Source organism: Oncorhynchus mykiss, chromosome 8 (genome assembly GCF_057628025.1).
Source record: "Oncorhynchus mykiss isolate SJ-2025 chromosome 8, ASM5762802v1, whole genome shotgun sequence".
Classification (NCBI taxonomy): Eukaryota; Metazoa; Chordata; class Actinopteri; order Salmoniformes; family Salmonidae; genus Oncorhynchus; species Oncorhynchus mykiss.
Genome location: NC_143029.1, coordinates 55,213,095 through 55,230,406, shown reverse-complemented (window position 1 = coordinate 55,230,406; position 17,312 = coordinate 55,213,095). Strand labels below are relative to the sequence as shown.

Here is a 17,312-nt window from a genome sequence, read left to right as displayed (position 1 = left end):
CCTAGGGGGGGCAGAGATTTTTGCGTGTTTGAACACCTGTAACTGCCATTTTCTGAAATCTAGAGAAAAAATTGCCTTATAACAAATATTTTAAAAAGCATTGCTCTAGATTACAATGCCTCTCTTACATTCTTTGGGCAGAGCCCAAGAGGAGATTGGCTAAGGTTTGACATTAGCCCAAGCCAGGGATCATCATTTATTTTTCATGAGTGGATGGTGGGGAGCATGAACAATTTGTACTGCAAATTGACTGCAAGAAGCCTGGACAGATATAATGTTTTACTCAAATGAAATAATTTCAAACCTTGCTTACCTTTTTGTATATGATCACGTGTCTCTTTATTATGTATGGGAATACTTGTACAGATTTCCAAAATGTAAAATCAATTGGAGCTGATATCCTGGTGTCTTTTATGTCCAACAATGAAAATGCTAAATATAAAACAGTTTTTGCTCAGAACTGGGGGGGGGGGGGGCAAATAAAACACACCAGTTGGGGAACCCTGGCCTAAGTGATTTCTCATAGCCAGTCATCCTATTTGCACACAACACTGACTCCTTCATCCTCAACTCCCTTTTCCTCCTCTGCATCTGTCCTGTAGGTGATGTGCCATGTGAATGGCTGAGAACCACCATGAAGCCCTCACACAAGCTGCTGTTCGTCCTGTGCCCCATGCTGGTCCTGGGCTTCATCTACTACTCCTCTGGGAAGCTACACCTGCACGTATGGGGCCAGAAGCCACGTGAGTTACTCTTGACAGCCTACGCCTCTCTCCAATCATCCATCTATTCGCCTGTCTATTTACTAGACTGCTGGTCTGCCTCTTTTTCAATTGACTTGCTTTTCAGTCTGCTGATTTATCTGTCTTTGTGTCTCTGTCTCCTTGTCGGTCAAGCTACTGTCTTTCTGTCTGTCAACCTGTATGCTTGCCAGCCACTCAGACTCCCTGTCTGACTTCCTGCTACTAGAGAGGATTGCAACAGACCCTGCAAGACAGGTCTATCTGTTTGCTATATACTGTACATGTATTACTATTTTCTAGGTAGCCCATTTCTCGCATTCAATTCCTGTAGTTGACGAGGACTACATTTCCACTTGGACGGTACTTCTACAGCAGGGTTTTCTAACTGGCGGCCTGCAGGTTTTTAATATGTTTATTTCTAAAGAAAAAAACATTTAGATTTTTACCATTTTATTGTTAGACATAAGACTGTGAGAACACCAGGAAATCATCTCCAAGTGATTTTATTTTTGTAAATCTGTTTAAGCAAGGTTTGATATGATTGTTTTATGCAAATATTATATCTGTTTCGGTTTCTTGGTCAATTTGCCAAATTATTTGTAATCATGTTCCGGTCCCCCGACCATCCGCTGTGGTCAGCGCCCGAACCCACCTGGCATTTCTGGATATTGGTTGGTTATGAATCAGGGTGATGGAGAGGGTTACGTAAAGGTGGAAAATCTAAACCTGACAGGGTGTGGATGGTGGGTTGATGTTTCACTAGTGCGGGTCCCTGAAACTGTTCTTTGTAACCAGTAGAGGGGGCTAAAAGATATCCAATAAACATGCCCTGGAAATATTTGAACTGGCAGGTGTGTTTCATATCAGCAGGGAACACTGTATTTGTGCTTCTCGGTGGAAAGTAAAAAAATATATATATATATTTTGTGCTTTAGACTATGGTTGCCTCTGAGAAACATGTAGCCGGAGACTTTGTGTTGAAGGAAGCTTGAGGGACTACAAGAATATCAGTTTGACACTTCAAGTTTTGGGGTCTTGTCCACCCAAGGTACAGTAACAGCACAGTGAGACAGGCGTCCGAAAGGGGACGCCTAGCTTTTGGATGCCATCCTAAGTATCGGACTTCCTCAAGTTATCGCCGCGGCTCCAATAACTTGTCTTACTCTTTTGTATACTCCTCCATTTTAAATTAGTAATAAACATGGGAATTTTAGATAGATGTGCTCCTTCAAAGAATCTTATTTGAGTCTTTCATTTCACTCCTCTGAAGTTGTATTTTTTTGTCATTTGAGTTATTCCAAAAAGATTAATTAGTTATTTGAAATAAATTCAGAAATGATTTATTAGGGTTCCGAAGTCACTGTTTCCAATTATATTTCTCACAACACCAATATGGAAAATATTTATTCCAGAAAAATACTATTTGGGAGTTGGAGCTTTTTGCATGCTGCTGCCAGATGTTGCGGTCCCAAGGTTTTGTTTGTCCAAGAGGACAGGTAGCATGTTGACAAGTCCTTTTTGTGTGCTCTCCCAAACTCTGACCTTGTGATCTGTTATTTCACCAGAGAGAATCAAACAGGATGTTCTACACTTTTGAAGTATTCTACTCTGGGAGTCTTTGAGTCACCGTTCAAGGTGCATACCCTTTTTAACTACTGTTATGTAAATATGTATCCTTACAATGAATAGGCTACATTTTATTTTGGTGTTTTACAATGTAAGCCTAACATTAAACTGGGGTGTCACAAACCCTGAAATGGTCAACCGAGCAGGTAGGCTATAGGGCTGAGTCCTCATGTTTGAACCTATTTTTGAAGGCTACTATGACCTACCTGACCCCTTGAACTTCAAACAAGTGCATATGAATGTTTTCATTCCCACTATGGCTACTCAAGAGGACACTTCTGAAGTTGTCGTGACAAGACCCCTGTGTGCATCGCTTTACACGTCAATATTTAGGGTCCCCGGTTTCTCTCTCTGATTTCATTACTTTCAAGGATTAGAGCAATGATGCCCACATTGCCCATATACTACACTTGGTTATAGTGTCAGGAGACTGAGCCCCCTCTCCCAAGTCCAATTGCACATCACTGACTAAGGGGTCTTTATTCATCTCTCATAAAGATGCCTTGGCTGGATTTGAGTGAGTGTTTCAGTTTGACAGTCAGTCTGTATCCGCTTAATATCAGAGCCTCTCGAGGCCTGTAAGTGGTCCTCCACTACAGACAAATTTAATGAACCGTGACAACCGGAAACGGCTTGACGGTGTGCAGAAGGAAGTGAGAGCATTAGCCCCCGTTGACTTATGTATGATTAAGGCTTAGTTAGCATTGGAGAAGAGGACATCTTGACATGTTATCGTTTCTCCCAGCCCTCATCACTTCTGTCTGCCACCCTCGGCACTGTCACGCAGGTGTGACTGAAAGTGGACACCCAGTTTTTGTCTGTTGGTACATCACCCAAGGGTGTTGACTGTGAAAGATCACACCTGTGTTTTGTGAATAACCAATTTTTGGTGTGCGTTGGCGACAATCTATGCAGCACATTAGCCACCTGTGGCATCATACACGGCTTTTGTTCTTTCTACACAGCTAGGTTTTTATCTAGGCAAGGCCGCAAGCACGCTTGGCTATATGGTTACAATTAGTTCAGTTCCTAATTGGGAATTGTATTTGTTAACACGGACTTGTTGTACCATTTGAGAGAGAGTTTGGTTAAAATGCCAGTTTATGGTATAGGTATGTGCATCTTTCCCTTCTATATACATGCTTTCCAATACCGGAACGGTATGTTTTAGTTTGAAACAAATCGATGCGATATGAGGATTTGTTGAATAAACACATTAATTTCCCATTCTAAATTCAAACCTGCTGCTGATGGAGCTCATGAGCTGGGCCTCTGAGCTGGGCCTCTGAGCTGGGCCTCTGAGCTGGGCCTCTGAGCTGGGCCTCTGAGCTGGGCCTCTGAGCTGACTTCTCTCTCTGTGTGTGTGTGTGTGTGTGTGAGAGAATTATGTTTGTCTATGGTATGTACTATGTAGACGCCTGATTTGAGCCGTAAGGGAGACTAGGCATCTACCACCCCACTACCACGATCAGATTAGGAAACGCAGGGATGTTCCTCTGACCCAAGGTTCTGAAATCCCATCACCCACTAATTAACTTGTCATTTTTGCCGATTTTAATATTTAGCGGTTTGCAGTAACAAATTGATTTGGAAACAATCAACTATCATTCTGAAGACTAAGATGCCTAGTTTGTGTCTTATTTTTTCCTGAATTGTGTACATTTTCACCTCAGATTCTTATTACCCAAATGTGTCCAGATTAAATGATCTGGTAATTTTTAGCAAATTTTGCTTATAGATTATTATTATTTTTTGAATTAAACATTGTTGCTGTAGTTTGTCCATAAACCATAATGTTTATGCTACTTGAAGTTTACATAAAACTATAATATTTATTACATAAACATTGTCTGTGGACATGTTTCTCATTACCGTCATTGCTGTAAAAACACATCATTTTTTTAAAGAAAGTTGTAGTCACCCATGATGCATCTTCTAGAGCAGGTATTCCCAAACATTTTCAAACAGTCCATTTATATTTCCCAACGGGGCTATACATTTGGGTGAGGTTTTTTCTCTCTTGCCCGAGTAGCTCTGTTTTACTGCCAAAAATAAAATGAAATGATCTAGTGTTTAGCGAAATAACAACACAATGTCAAATACAGGTAGCCTAGTCAAATAATATACATCCAATCACATTAACCGTTACTCTCGTGGGAATTCCACTAACGGTCTGTATGTAGCTAAACGTAGCTGCTGCTCATGTTAGTATCTGTACTGATGGCTCAAAAGCCATGACAGGTAGACATATTGGAGTGGTAATGCACGTGCAAGCAGTCGCTCCCGACGCCACTTGGGTATACTGCAGCGTCCACCGAGAGGCTCTTGCTGCCAAGGGAATGTCTGACAGCTTGGAAGACATTTGACACTACAGTGAAAATGGTTAACTTTGTTAGAGCAAGGCCCCTGAACTCTCGTGTATTTTCTGCACTGCAATGGTATGGTCAGCGACCGTGTAACACTTTTTCAACATGCAGAAGTGCGCTGGTTATCAAAGGGACAAAGTATTGACACATTGTTTTGAAATGAGACGAGCTTAAAGTTGTCTTTACTGACCATAATTTTAATTTGTCTGACTGCTTGCATGACGTGTTTCTCACACGACTGGCCTATCTGGGTGATGTTTTTTTTTCAGCTGAATAATCTGAATCTAGGATTACAGGGACTCTTCGCAACTATATTCAATGTGCGGGACAAAATTTGAGGCTATGATTAAGAAGTTGGAGCTCTTCTCTGTCTGTATTAACAAGGACAACACACAGGTCTTTCCATCATTGTATGATTTTTTTTTTGTGTGTCAAATGAACTCAAGCTTAAGGACAATGTCAAATGTGATATAGCGACGCACCTGAGTTGGGTGCGCAATTATGCAGGTATTTTCCATAAACAGATGACACAAACAACTGGATTCGTTCTCTCTCATGCCCTGGCTCCAGTCCACTTACTGATATCTGAACAAGAGAGCCTCATCGAAATTGCAACAAGCAGTTCTGTGAAAATTTTATCGGAAGCCACTGCCAGATTTCTGGATTGGGCTGCACTCAGAGTATCCTGCCCTGACAAATCGAGCTGTTAACTTGTTATGGCTGCAATCCCGATGTCGGATAAGTGTCATCAACAACCGCTGAATAGCATAACGCTACATTCAAAAAATATTACTACAAATATTTATATTCATGAAATCACAAGTACAATATAGGAAAACACAGTTTAGCCTTTTGTTAATCCACCTGTCGTGTCAGATTTTGAAATGATGCTTTTCAGCGAAAGCAATCCAAGCGTTTGTGTAAGTTTATCGATCGCACTACAAAACATTAAGTACACTTAGCATCAGGATGCTTGGTCACGAAAATCAGAAAAGCAATTCTTTACCTTTGATGATCTTCGGATGTTTTCACTCACGAGACTCCCAGTTACACAACAAATGTTCCGTTTGTTCCATAAAGATGATTTTTATATCCAAAATAACATGACAAACAAATGGAGGTATGTTCAGAAATCCACAGGAAAGAGCGGCCATGACAACGCAGACAAATTCCAAATAGTTTCCATAATGTCCACAGAAACATGTCAAACGTGTATATATATATATTAGCAACTGAGACTGAGGAGCTGGCCGTTTACAATGGGCACCTTTTCATCCAAGCTACTCAATACTGCCCCTGCAGCCATAAAAAGTTAACCTCTGGGATATGTGGGACAGTAGCGTCCCACCTCGCCAACAGCCAGTGAAATTGCATGGCACCAAATTCAAAACAACAGAAATCCCATAATGAAATTCCTCAAACATACAAGTATTTTACACCATTTTAAAGATAAACTTCTTGTAAATCCAGCCACAGCGTCCGATTTTAAATGGGCTTTACGGCGAAAGCACACCAAACGATTGTTAGGTCAGCACCTAGTCACAGAAAATCATCCAGCCATTTTCCAGCCAAGGAGAGGGCTCACAAAAATCTGAAATGGCGATTAAATTCATCACTAACCTTTGATCTTCATCAGATGGCACTCACAGGACTTCATGTTACACAATAAATTGTTTTGTTCGATAAAGTTAATCTTTATGTCCAAAAACCTCATTTGAAATTCGCAAACATCCATCCAAAGTGCAGAGAGCCACATCAAATTGCAGAAATACTCATAATAAACATTGATAAATGATACACGTGTTATGCATGGAAATATAGATAAACTTCTCCTTAATGCAACCGCTGTGTCAGATTTCAAAAAGACTTTACTGCGAAAGCACACCTTGCGATTATGTTAGGTCAGCGCTAGTCACAGAAAAACATCCAGACATTTTCCAAAGAAGGAGAGGTGTCAGAAAAGTCAGAAATAGCGTTATAAATATTCACTTACCTTTGATGATCTTGATCGGAATGCACTACCAGGAATCCCAGTTCCACAATAAATGTTTGTTTTGTTCGATAAAGTCCATCTATGTCCAAATACCTCCTTTTTGCTTGCACGTTTAGCCCAGTAATCTAAATGCATAATGCGCGATCACTTGTTCAGACGAAACGAAAGTTCTAATACAGTTTGTAGAAACATTTCAAACAATGTATAGAATCAATCTTTAGGATGTTTTTATCATAAATCTTCAATAATGCTCCAACCGGAGAATTCCTTTGTCTTTAGAAATGCAATGGAACGCAGCTACCTTTCACGGCCACGAGTGTGATCAGCTCATGGCACTCTGCCTGACCTCTGGCTCAAACAGCTCTTATTCTCTCCTCCTTCACAGTAGAAGCCTGAAACAAGGTTCTAAAGACTGTTGACATCTAGTGGAAGCCTTAGGAAGTGCAATATGACCCCATAGACACTGTATATTCGATAGGCAATGACTTGAAAAACTACAAACCTCAGATTTCCCACTTCCTGGTTGGATTATTTCTCAGGTTTTTGCCTGCCATATGAGTTCTGTTAAACTCACAGACATCATTCAAACAGTTTTAGAAACTTCAGAGTGTTTTCTTTCCAAATCTACTAATTATATGCATATTCTAGCTTTTGGGCCTGAGTAGCAGGTAGTTTACTCTGAGCACCTTTTTATCCAAGCTACTCAATATTGCCCCCCCAGTCCCAAAGAAGTTAAGACACTGATGCCCTTTGCAACCACGTACCTATGTGAGAGTGGATTTTTGACCCTCACTAGCATGAACTAAATACAGGCACAGACTGTGCATGGAAAATTATTTAGACTGACTCTCACCAATACAACCCAACATTGCAGAGTTGTGTGCATCCTTTCAAGCACACCCTTTCTCATTAACCTGTGGTGAGTTATTCACAATTTTCAATTAACAAATAAGTTTTTTTGTATATGTTAGATGGTTAACTAACATTTATTGATTATTATGATTATTATTTGTGCCCTGGTCCAATAAGAGCTCTTTGTCACTTCCCACGAGCCGGGTTGTATAGTGTGTGTGGCAGGCTTACAATGATGTCAAAAACATTTGAGAGTGCGCTGACGCTGGTGCTAGAAGGGGTACGCAGCTGGAGGTTGAATGTTTTGAAGGGGTATAGGACTATAAAAAGTTTGGGAACCACTGCTCTAGAGGAGTAGTCCTTAGATGAGCACAATTTAATTTATTCAGTCATATACCTTTATGATACTTGACCTTCTCATTATCGAAATGACTAAAAAGCTCAAATTCTGAAAAATTGAGAACCATTACCGTACCAAGCTTTAGTGATGTGATCAATTGTTTACTGACTCATAATGGCGGTCTCATTACTGAAACACACATTTCTCATTGCCGGAACATTTTTAGGTCCATTTTGGTAATGAGAACAAAGCCACAATCTGGAGTTTGTGTTTCAGCAAAGTTTTAGCACTTACCTATACTGTTTGATATCCCTATACAGTTTTTTTTTGTCCATATCCCACATATTTAGATTATTTTATAGGCATATCATGTTGTGCCATTTGTCCATAGGATTCCATTCAATTTAGAAATGTAAATAGCTTAGAACCAACCACTCAACCACTAATACACTGGTATTACCTGTAAAGACCCTGGGGAATTAACTTTTTCTAAACAAGTAACTTTTTTTATGCTTTTGAAAATACATTCATGTAATTACAGTACTTATACTTAATGCAATTTTAGAATATATTTAGCTTAAGTGATTTTTGTATTATGCAAGGTATTTGGGATTAACAAATGACCGTTTGATTTATTGAGTTACTGAATCTCTAATAGAGCTCAATAGTTTTTCAATGGCAAACTATCTAACACTCATTACTGAAACATGCATTCTCATTTCCGAAATCTGTTTATTACTGTAATGCACCAATATTTCGGAAATGCTATGAAAAATGTAATGAATACTTTAGTAATTTTGGCTTAATCTGATAGTGTGCCATTTTTGTTCTTTATTCAAAAAAACATTGAGGAAAGGTTGTGTTGGGGTAATGAGATTAAGTGTGCGTGTTTTCAGTGTTATTTTTAAGTCAGGCCTTCTCATTAAGTGAGAAATGTTAAATATTAGATGGAACTTTTTTGGACTACAAACTATTGCGGTATAGAGAATTATTGCATTGATAGTTGTGGAAATTGTAGTAAAATGTTATAATATCTGATCAATAAACATAATATTTATGAAATAACTGCAGATCTTAATCTCAGTGATCCAAGAGGATTTATGGTGGCATAATATTTTTTTGGTTAAGTGCCAGTTTTGTGAGAATCACCCTTGAGCTAGTAATGTATCAATATTTATAGTTTACAAATTAGCTATGACATAGCCAATGAATGGATAAACAAATATATATATATACATATATATAAAAATAATGTGTGTGTATATATATATATATATATATATATATATATATATATATATATATATATATATATATATATATAATGTGTGTGTGTATCACAACTTTGGATATCACCTGATCTCAAAATCAAATGGTTTTCACCGTTTGGAAGTTATGGAGTCACCTTCTCTTCTCGCTTTGCAGTGCACCCAACAAAAGTGATTGCGGTCCTTGTTATGAAATTATCAACTTTACCCTCTATAAAAAAAAATACCATATACACTGATTGTTTAAAGCAAAACTAAGCTGATGGTGAACCTGAACCATCAAAATAAAATCTCTAAGCATCGTTCAGCAGGTATAGCCAGATGAGTTGTCTCCGTTAGCTTTTATTTTGGTAAAACGCATATCAAATTTCATTGGTCACATACACATATTTAGCAGATGGTATTGCGGGTGTAGCGAAATGTTTGTGTTCCTAAATTCAACAGTGTACACATCTAAAAGTAAAATAATGAATTTAAGAAATATATCAATATTGGGACAAGCTATGTCGATGTGGCATTGACTAAAATACAGTAGAATACAGTATACACATATGAAATTAGTCAAACAGTATGTAAACATTATTAAAGTGACTAGTGTCCCATTTTATTAGACATGGAATCACTGGTCACTTTCTAAGGTGCAGGGTTTAGTAACCCGGTGGTAGTCGGCTAGTGATGGCTATTTTATCAGTCTGATGGCCTTGAGATGGAAGCTGTTTTTGTCTCTCGGCCCCAGCTTTGATGCACCTGTACTGACCTCAGCTCCTGGATGATAGTGGGGTGAACAGGCTGTGGGTCAGGTGGTTGATGTCCTTGATGATCTGTTTGGCCTTGTGACATCGGGAGCTGTAGATGTCCTGGACGCAGGAAGTCTGTCCCTAGTGATGCATTGGGCAGACTGCACCACCCTCTGGAGAGCCCTGCGGTTGTTGGCGGTGCAGTTGCATCGCTTGCATGGTGGCCCGTCAGGATGTCCAGGGTGGGGTTCAGACCCAGGGCCCTGAGCTTAATGATGAGCTTGGAGGGTACCATGGTGTTGCAGCCTGAGCTATAGTCCATGAACAGCATTCTTACATAGGTATCCCTCTTGTCCAGATGGGATAGGGCAGTGTGATGGCGACTGCGTCGCCTGGATATCTATTGGGGCAGTATGCAAATTGATGGGGTATAGGGTGTCAGATAAGGTGGAGGTGACATGATCCTTAACTAGCCTCTCAAGCTACTCGTAGTTAAATGCTGTGGTTCGCATTTTCAGTTTTTCGCGAAAGCTGTCATCTACCAACTGTTTTTGGTTTGGATAGGTGTAAGTCACAGTGGGAACAGCAACCCCTATACATTTCCTAATGAACTCAGTCACCGTGCCCGTGTAATAGGTCAATGTTATTCTCAGAGGAAACCAAGAACGTATCCCATTCTGCGTGATCAATCTTGAAGCATGGATTCCGATTGGTCAGACCAGCGTTGAATAGACCTTAGCACGGGTACATCCTGTTCGAGTTTCTGCCTATAGGAAGGGAGAAGCAGAATGGAGTCGTGCTCTGATTTTCCGAATGGGGGGTCGGGTCAGTGCCTTGTAGCTATCCCGGAAGGGAAAGTAACAATAGTCGAGAGTTTTTGAAGCGCGAGTACTCGAGGCAATGTGTTGATAGAACTTCTGTAGAGTTTTCCTCAAATTTGCTTTCAAGTCCCCAGCTACTATAAATGCAGCCTCAGGACATGTGATTTCCAGTTTGCACGAAGTCCAATGTAGTTCCTTGAGGGACGTCGTGGTATCTGCTTGAGGGGGAATATATCCGGCTGTGACTATAATATAATTCTCTTGGGGAGGTAATACGGTTGGCATTTGAGGTATTCTAGGTAAGGTGAACAAAACGACTTGAGTTCCTGTACGTTATAATAAAAACATTTTTGTAAAACAATTTGAGGAAAAATAAATCTCATTCATCTTGGTTAGATAAGTATTCAACCCATTGAGTCAATACAATACAATACATGTTAGAATTACCTTTGGCAGCAATTACAGCTTTGAGTGTTTCTGAGTAAATCTTTCCACACCAGGATTGTGTAACATTTGACCATTTATTATTTTCAAAATTCTTCAAGCCCTGTCAAATTGGTTGTTGATCGTTGCTAGACAATGGGTCTTGCCATAGATTTTCAAGCATATTTAAGTCATAACTGTAACTCTGCCACTCGGAACATTCACTGTCTATTTTTGGTGAATGTTACAAGCCTTCGTTTTTATATTTTGAGGTTGGCGCACTGATTGGTGTCACTTTGTTAGTCAGTATGTATTCCACTTGTGCTGGCATGTCATCTCATTTGGTCAGGTCTTTCACCTGTGATATTTAAGAGCGGCTGGCCCAGCGCTCCAGTGTTCTTGCAAGATGTGGAGGGTTAACCCATTTGATTGTACTTAAATTAAATTAAATTAATCATTTTTCTGATCTTCCCTGTTTTCATTTTTCTCCACCTTTTGGTTTTCTCCCTGTCTTTAAGCTTGGTGTGGGCTTTTATTTTGTTTGCCTCTTCTTGGGCAAATTTAGTGGGCGCTCATGGTGGGTGTCTTTTTGGGTCCCAGTTGTTGCTAGTCAACTTTCAGAGGACACCCCTATGAGTGTCTTTCAGAACACCTTCTAGAACCCACTGTTAATTCCGCCTTCTGTTTGAGCGACAATGTTTGGTTTCTTGCTGGGGGACGTAACGGTAAGCAACTTCAGTGTAGGTTTGGCTTTGTCTTTTGGGTTATTGTCCTGCTGAAATTCATCTACCGGTGTCTGGTGGAAACAGACAACCAGGTTTTCCTCTAGGATTTGCCTGTGCTAAGGTCCATTCAGATGATTATTGTTTTCCCTCAAACTCCCCAGTACTTAACGATTATGAACATACCCATAGCGTGTTTAGGAAACAAAGTGAATTGTTTTGCCTATTTTTTTGTTGTTGCAATATTACTTTAGTGCTTTTTTGCACACAGGATGTCTGTTTTTGAATATTTTTCTACTGTACATGCTTTCTTCTTACTATTTCAATTAGGTTATAATTGTGGAGTAACTACAATGTTGATCCTTTCTGTTTTCTCCTCTCAGTCATTAAACTCTAAAGTTCGCATGGGCCTCATGGTGAAATCTCTGAGCAGTTTCCTTCCTCTCTGGCAACTTAGTTAGGAAGGTTGTGATTGATACACTATCCAAAGTGTTGAAATTCACTGCTCGACTGAGGGACCAGTGGGCTACAGAGATGTAGTTATTCAAAAATCATTATTATTGCACGGAGTGAGTCCATGCAGCTTACTATGTGACTTGTTAAGCAAATGTTTTACTCCCGAACCTATTTAGGCTTGCATAACAAAGAAGTTTAATACTTTTTGACTCAAGACATTTCAGCCTTTCCATTTTTTTAAATGAATTTGCACAAAATGTGGAAAAAGTCAAGGGGTGTGAATAGTTTCTGTTGGCACTGTAAAAAGGGAACGGGGGATTCGTAACGTTTGAATGGATTGTTTTTGACCGATGCATGGTTAATTTGGTTTAGTTTGGGGTCTGCGGACCAATGCATCTTAAACATTTGAATTGGGGACCGGTGCGCACCAGTGAATCGTTACATCCCTAGTAATGGCCATTTTTTGTGCACTTAAATACTAGGCTAGTACCAAACAAAACCCAGGGTTTGCCAGCCTAGAATAGCCATGCCTCCTGCTTTGCTTTAATGATCAAACAGAATACAATTCATGACTCCTGTCTCATTGTTCAGCAGAGGTCTGTTGGTTGTGCTTAATCATCAGCAGTTGGATAAAAGAACACGACAGCTGTCCTCTGCTTATTTTGATAGAGGAATATTTTGTTGCTCGTGAAGACATGGGATGGTTCTGTTTGAACCTGATCCTCGGTATGCAAGAGTTCGCCATATTTATCTCTTTGAAATATAAATTAAAAAGACTAATCTGTAAGGGGAAGTGGAAAGGAAATGTGGACCTGTTGCCAACTGCTAAAGATAACAAACCCTCATAAACAGGGCAGGAGTATTCAAAGGTCAGGGTGGGTCCGCAGTTAATTGAATTAAGTTAAACAGTTTTACACGCCCTGATAGGCAATGGTTACATTTATACGCCCTCCGTAATGAGCCAGTCCAACCTGCCTGAAAATCACATGGACTTCAGGAGTAGTCTCCTCTGTCTTGAGAATATTTTGTAGGGCAAAAAAACTATGTTCACTTTGAGCCCAAGCTGTGTGTGGCTGTGTCTCTGTTCATTTGTTTTCTATCCGTCTCTGTGCTTGTTTATCTGCTCTGTCTCCCAGGCCTACTCTTCCTTTTCCTGTCGAGCCCTCTTGGTCTCCGTTGCTCCAACAGCTCACCGGCAATGGCACGAGTGAGCTGCCATTCTGGCTCCTCTGATGTCCTCTAACCCATTTTGTTTGCAGAGATTGATTCGGAACCCACTATCATATTCCAGTCTAAAGGTCAAAGCACCACAGGTAGAGGCGCTAGCCCTCTTTCATTGGGTGACAGTGGGAAAGTGGTGCAATCGGGATGCTTAGGGGCTCACGTTGGAACATCAACTTTCTGCTAACACTACATCAAAAGCCTTGCGTTTTATCCTCTCTTATCCTTTATCCTCTCCTTCTTCTCTCCGTCTTTCTGAAGAGAATGTGCTCATTCACTCTTTACTGTGGTCTTTGCTTGTACTGTTCAGAAACCACAATAACAAACACTAAAATAACTGGGAAGGTGCATTTCATACACACACACACACACACACACACACACACACACACACACACACACACACGCACTACCGTTCAAAAGTTTGGGGTCCCTTAGAAATGTCCTTGTTTTGAAAGAAAATCATTTTTTGGGGTAAATTTTTTTAAATAACATCAAATTAATCAGAAATACAGTGTAGACATTGATAATGTTGTAAATGACTATTGTAGCTAGAAACGGCTGATTTAATGGAATATCTACCTACATAGGCTCATTATCAGCAACCATCACTCCTGTGTTGCAATGGCATGTTGTGTTAGCTAATCCAAGTTTATCATTTTAAAAGGCTAATTGATCATTAGAAAACCCTTTTGCAATTATGTGCTGATTAAAGAAGCAATAAAACAGGCCTTCTTTAGACTAGTTGAGTATCTGGAGCATCAGCATTTGTGGGTTTGATTTACAGGCTCAAAATGACCAGAAACAAAGACCTTTTTCTGAAATTTGTCAGCCTATTCTTGTTCTGAGAAATGAAGGCTATTCCATGCGAGAAATTGCCCAGAAACTGAAGATCTTATACAGCGCTTTGTACTACTCCCTTCACAGAACAGTGCAAACTGTGCTTTTCTTTAAAAAACAAGGACATTTATTTCTAAGTGACCCCAAACGTTTGAACGGTTGTGTATATATAAAAACTTTGGGTTCTAATGCCACTAACCTCTCCCCCTCCTTCCTCCTTGGCTGCGGACACTGTTTTCCATGGTAACCCCCACCGACTGGGTCTATCTGACCCTCTTGTGTTTCAGAGTTGGAAGCGGAAATTGCTCTCACCGTGGGACGAATAGTAGGCTCAGGTACAAACCTTTCCCCCCTTTCCTCTCACCCCTTTTCAACAATACACTTCCAAGTGCCTCCTGAAAAGCATATTATACCTCAGCGGCCGTGTTCGGGGGGGGGGGGGGGGGGGAGTTCCTCATCTCTTAAAAGTTCACACTCCTTTTGTTTTGTGCCAATAGAGCTTCTCTGCAGTCGACATCATCCCAATTAGAAAGTAAAATGCTTACATGGAACATGTCGTGGTATTGAAAGGCAAGCAGGGGAAGATGAAAGATCAGTAAATCTGGTCTTTGATAGACGGTATTACAGAGTAGGACAGATTTTCATTTGATAGTCGCTGCTCATCATTATTGGACTGTGTCGCCTCCCAACATCGTGCATGGCCAGACTCCCTGCATTGCTCTGTGTCGCTGCCCACTGTTTTTACAAAGGCCCCACACTTGGCACCCTTTTCCCTGGAAAGGGCTACTGGACATGCTCCTTAACTGTTTTTTGAAAGGCGTCCTATTGAGATGGGATGGCGAGCGAGACATTTGTTTTACAGGCAAATGTGGCACCATCTCTCTCCAACCTTTTGAACCCAGTCAACAACCATGCATACCCTAGACATTGGATGGACCCCAGACACGAGTGAGTGGGGGAGTTTCAGCCTGCCTGATCCGAAAAGAGCACAACTGTGAGCTGCACGTAGACTCCTCTCGACTTTGACCACATATCCCCAAACCCAATGTGGATGGAGCAAATAAAGCAATAGCTCAATTATTCATGTCGCTTGTATTAAATGTGATTCAACAGCGCCCTCTGTTGTTGATCACCAGGAGAGTGCCTCTGGATCAGTCATGGAAAAGGGGCATAAAGCTTAGGCAGCAACACAGAGTCTGAAGGCATCAGCTTGGTGGTTTCAGTGGCTAAGGTTTGTGCTGTACAGGCAGGGTCCTGCTGCTTTCTCCGCTCAGCTCAGGCTACAACATGCTTCCTTCCACCGACACACACTCATAGCCGCTGCATTAAAACCCATGCCCCCATCCACCCGTTTCTCTCTCTCTCGCTCTCTCTCTTTCTCTCCTCTAGCATCCCCCTGAAGGTGTAGCACAACCACAGGAGTGGTGAGAACTTCTTCCCTTTCACCCTTTTCTCCCCAATTGCTAATTGTATTGTTTTGATGAGGTGTCATTTATGTAACAGGCATGTTTTGAAATGGCTGTCCTTTCATGTTTTTTGCATCACATATATAGCCTATAGTATTTACTGGCTTCATCGGAAGATGCTGTTCAGTTGTGAATAATGGTAAAGATATGGATAATTGCGGAACTTTTAGAGCTTCACTAGTAACGTACTCGGTAAGTCTTTGCTGTATTTTACAGAGACATGGCAAAATGTCAATACTTCAGTAACAGTTGGTTCCAGAGACCTGGGTTTGACAGAATGACATATAAACTAAGTCAGCATGCCTCGTAGTAGATTGCCGTCATGCCGAGTCACGTCCAGGTCACAATGCTGGATACATGTGTACACAAACGGACTGAAGTGGAATTCAAATAACTGTCTTGTGGAATTAATTTCCACGTTGAAGGACACACTATTACTAAGCTGTTAACAGTTTTCTCTTGTCTCAGGGGAAAACAGCAGGTAGATCTTTTTAAAGGCACATTTGGCTTGTGCTTCTTTCCCCCTCTCTACTGAAAAAGCCTAACCGCCAACTACGCTTGAATTAGCACCTGTGGACCCGACCCCACACGCTCCTCCTCCATAGGTGAACCACAACGGCTGTTTTTAACTTGTCATTTGGACTTGAACCTCGGCGGGATTGATTTTGGCTGGCTTTCCTTAACACCCCCCTCTTGTTTGACCGGCCGCAAAAAAAACACTCTCTAACCCTAATGCTTTCAACCAAGTGTTTTGCTTTTCTTTATTTTTTCTTTATGAAAATGCACAGGCTGTTTACTTGGCGAGAGATGTACAACTACATTCAACATGAGGATGGATGATCACTCTCTCTCCCGTATATGGGACGAGTCCTAGTTCACAAGCCATTTTGACTCCTGTTTGTTAATTTCAGTTATCTCTTTTTCTAGTGTATGATAAGCAGGGCTTTCTGCTGAAGCTGGATGGACAGTTGTAAGTAAAACAACTTTTTGGTACAGTACAATTTTATAATTTTAAACGAATAGGGTTTGGTTACTCATCTCCAATTGATTGTTGTAGTTGGTTGTCCGAGGCTATTTTTTTTAAGGAATGGACTTAGCTATAACCAAGACGTCTCCCCTCATAAGAATGGGCTATATTCAGTTTGAACAAAAACAAATCAGAAACTGAACTGGAGATGGTATCCTGAATATTAGTTGTATTCTTAGATTGACCCAGGTTCTTAGATTACACGTAGCCCAATAGATGTAATCATTAGGATAATTAATCAAATGTGACATTGAATTTGTGATTTATTAATCTCACATCCATCAATCCATTCAAATAAACATTCATTGGGATTATTTTTCCCAATTTGACACCAAGCAGGTGTGCTGGGTTGAATTGTAATGGCCATATGAATCTCTATATGGCTAATGAGTATAAAGGTTTGTTTGTGGG

At 40.5% G+C, this 17,312-nt stretch overlaps 1 protein-coding gene across 16 annotated transcripts in view; it reads left to right on the top strand.

Annotated features, from left to right (window-relative positions):
• The window catches only part of LOC110530111 (CMP-N-acetylneuraminate-beta-1,4-galactoside alpha-2,3-sialyltransferase), an 86,315-nt gene that overhangs the window by 17,399 nt on the left and 51,604 nt on the right, over window positions 1–17,312 (top strand). For 4 of the 16 annotated variants that reach the window (XM_021612931.3, XM_090181987.1, XM_021612932.3 and 1 more), the window contains 4 exons: window positions 603–743; window positions 13,607–13,660; window positions 14,696–14,743; window positions 16,802–16,844. In XM_021612931.3, coding sequence (XP_021468606.1) covers window positions 635–743; window positions 13,607–13,660; window positions 14,696–14,743; window positions 16,802–16,844 — 254 coding nt within the window. In that variant the 5' untranslated portion in view covers window positions 603–634. Of the gene's footprint in view, window positions 1–602; window positions 744–13,606; window positions 13,661–14,695; window positions 14,744–15,544; window positions 15,640–16,801; window positions 16,845–17,312 lie in introns of those variants that run through there. The other 12 variants (XM_021612935.3, XM_090181988.1, XM_021612936.3 and 9 more) reach the window with 4 other exon arrangements.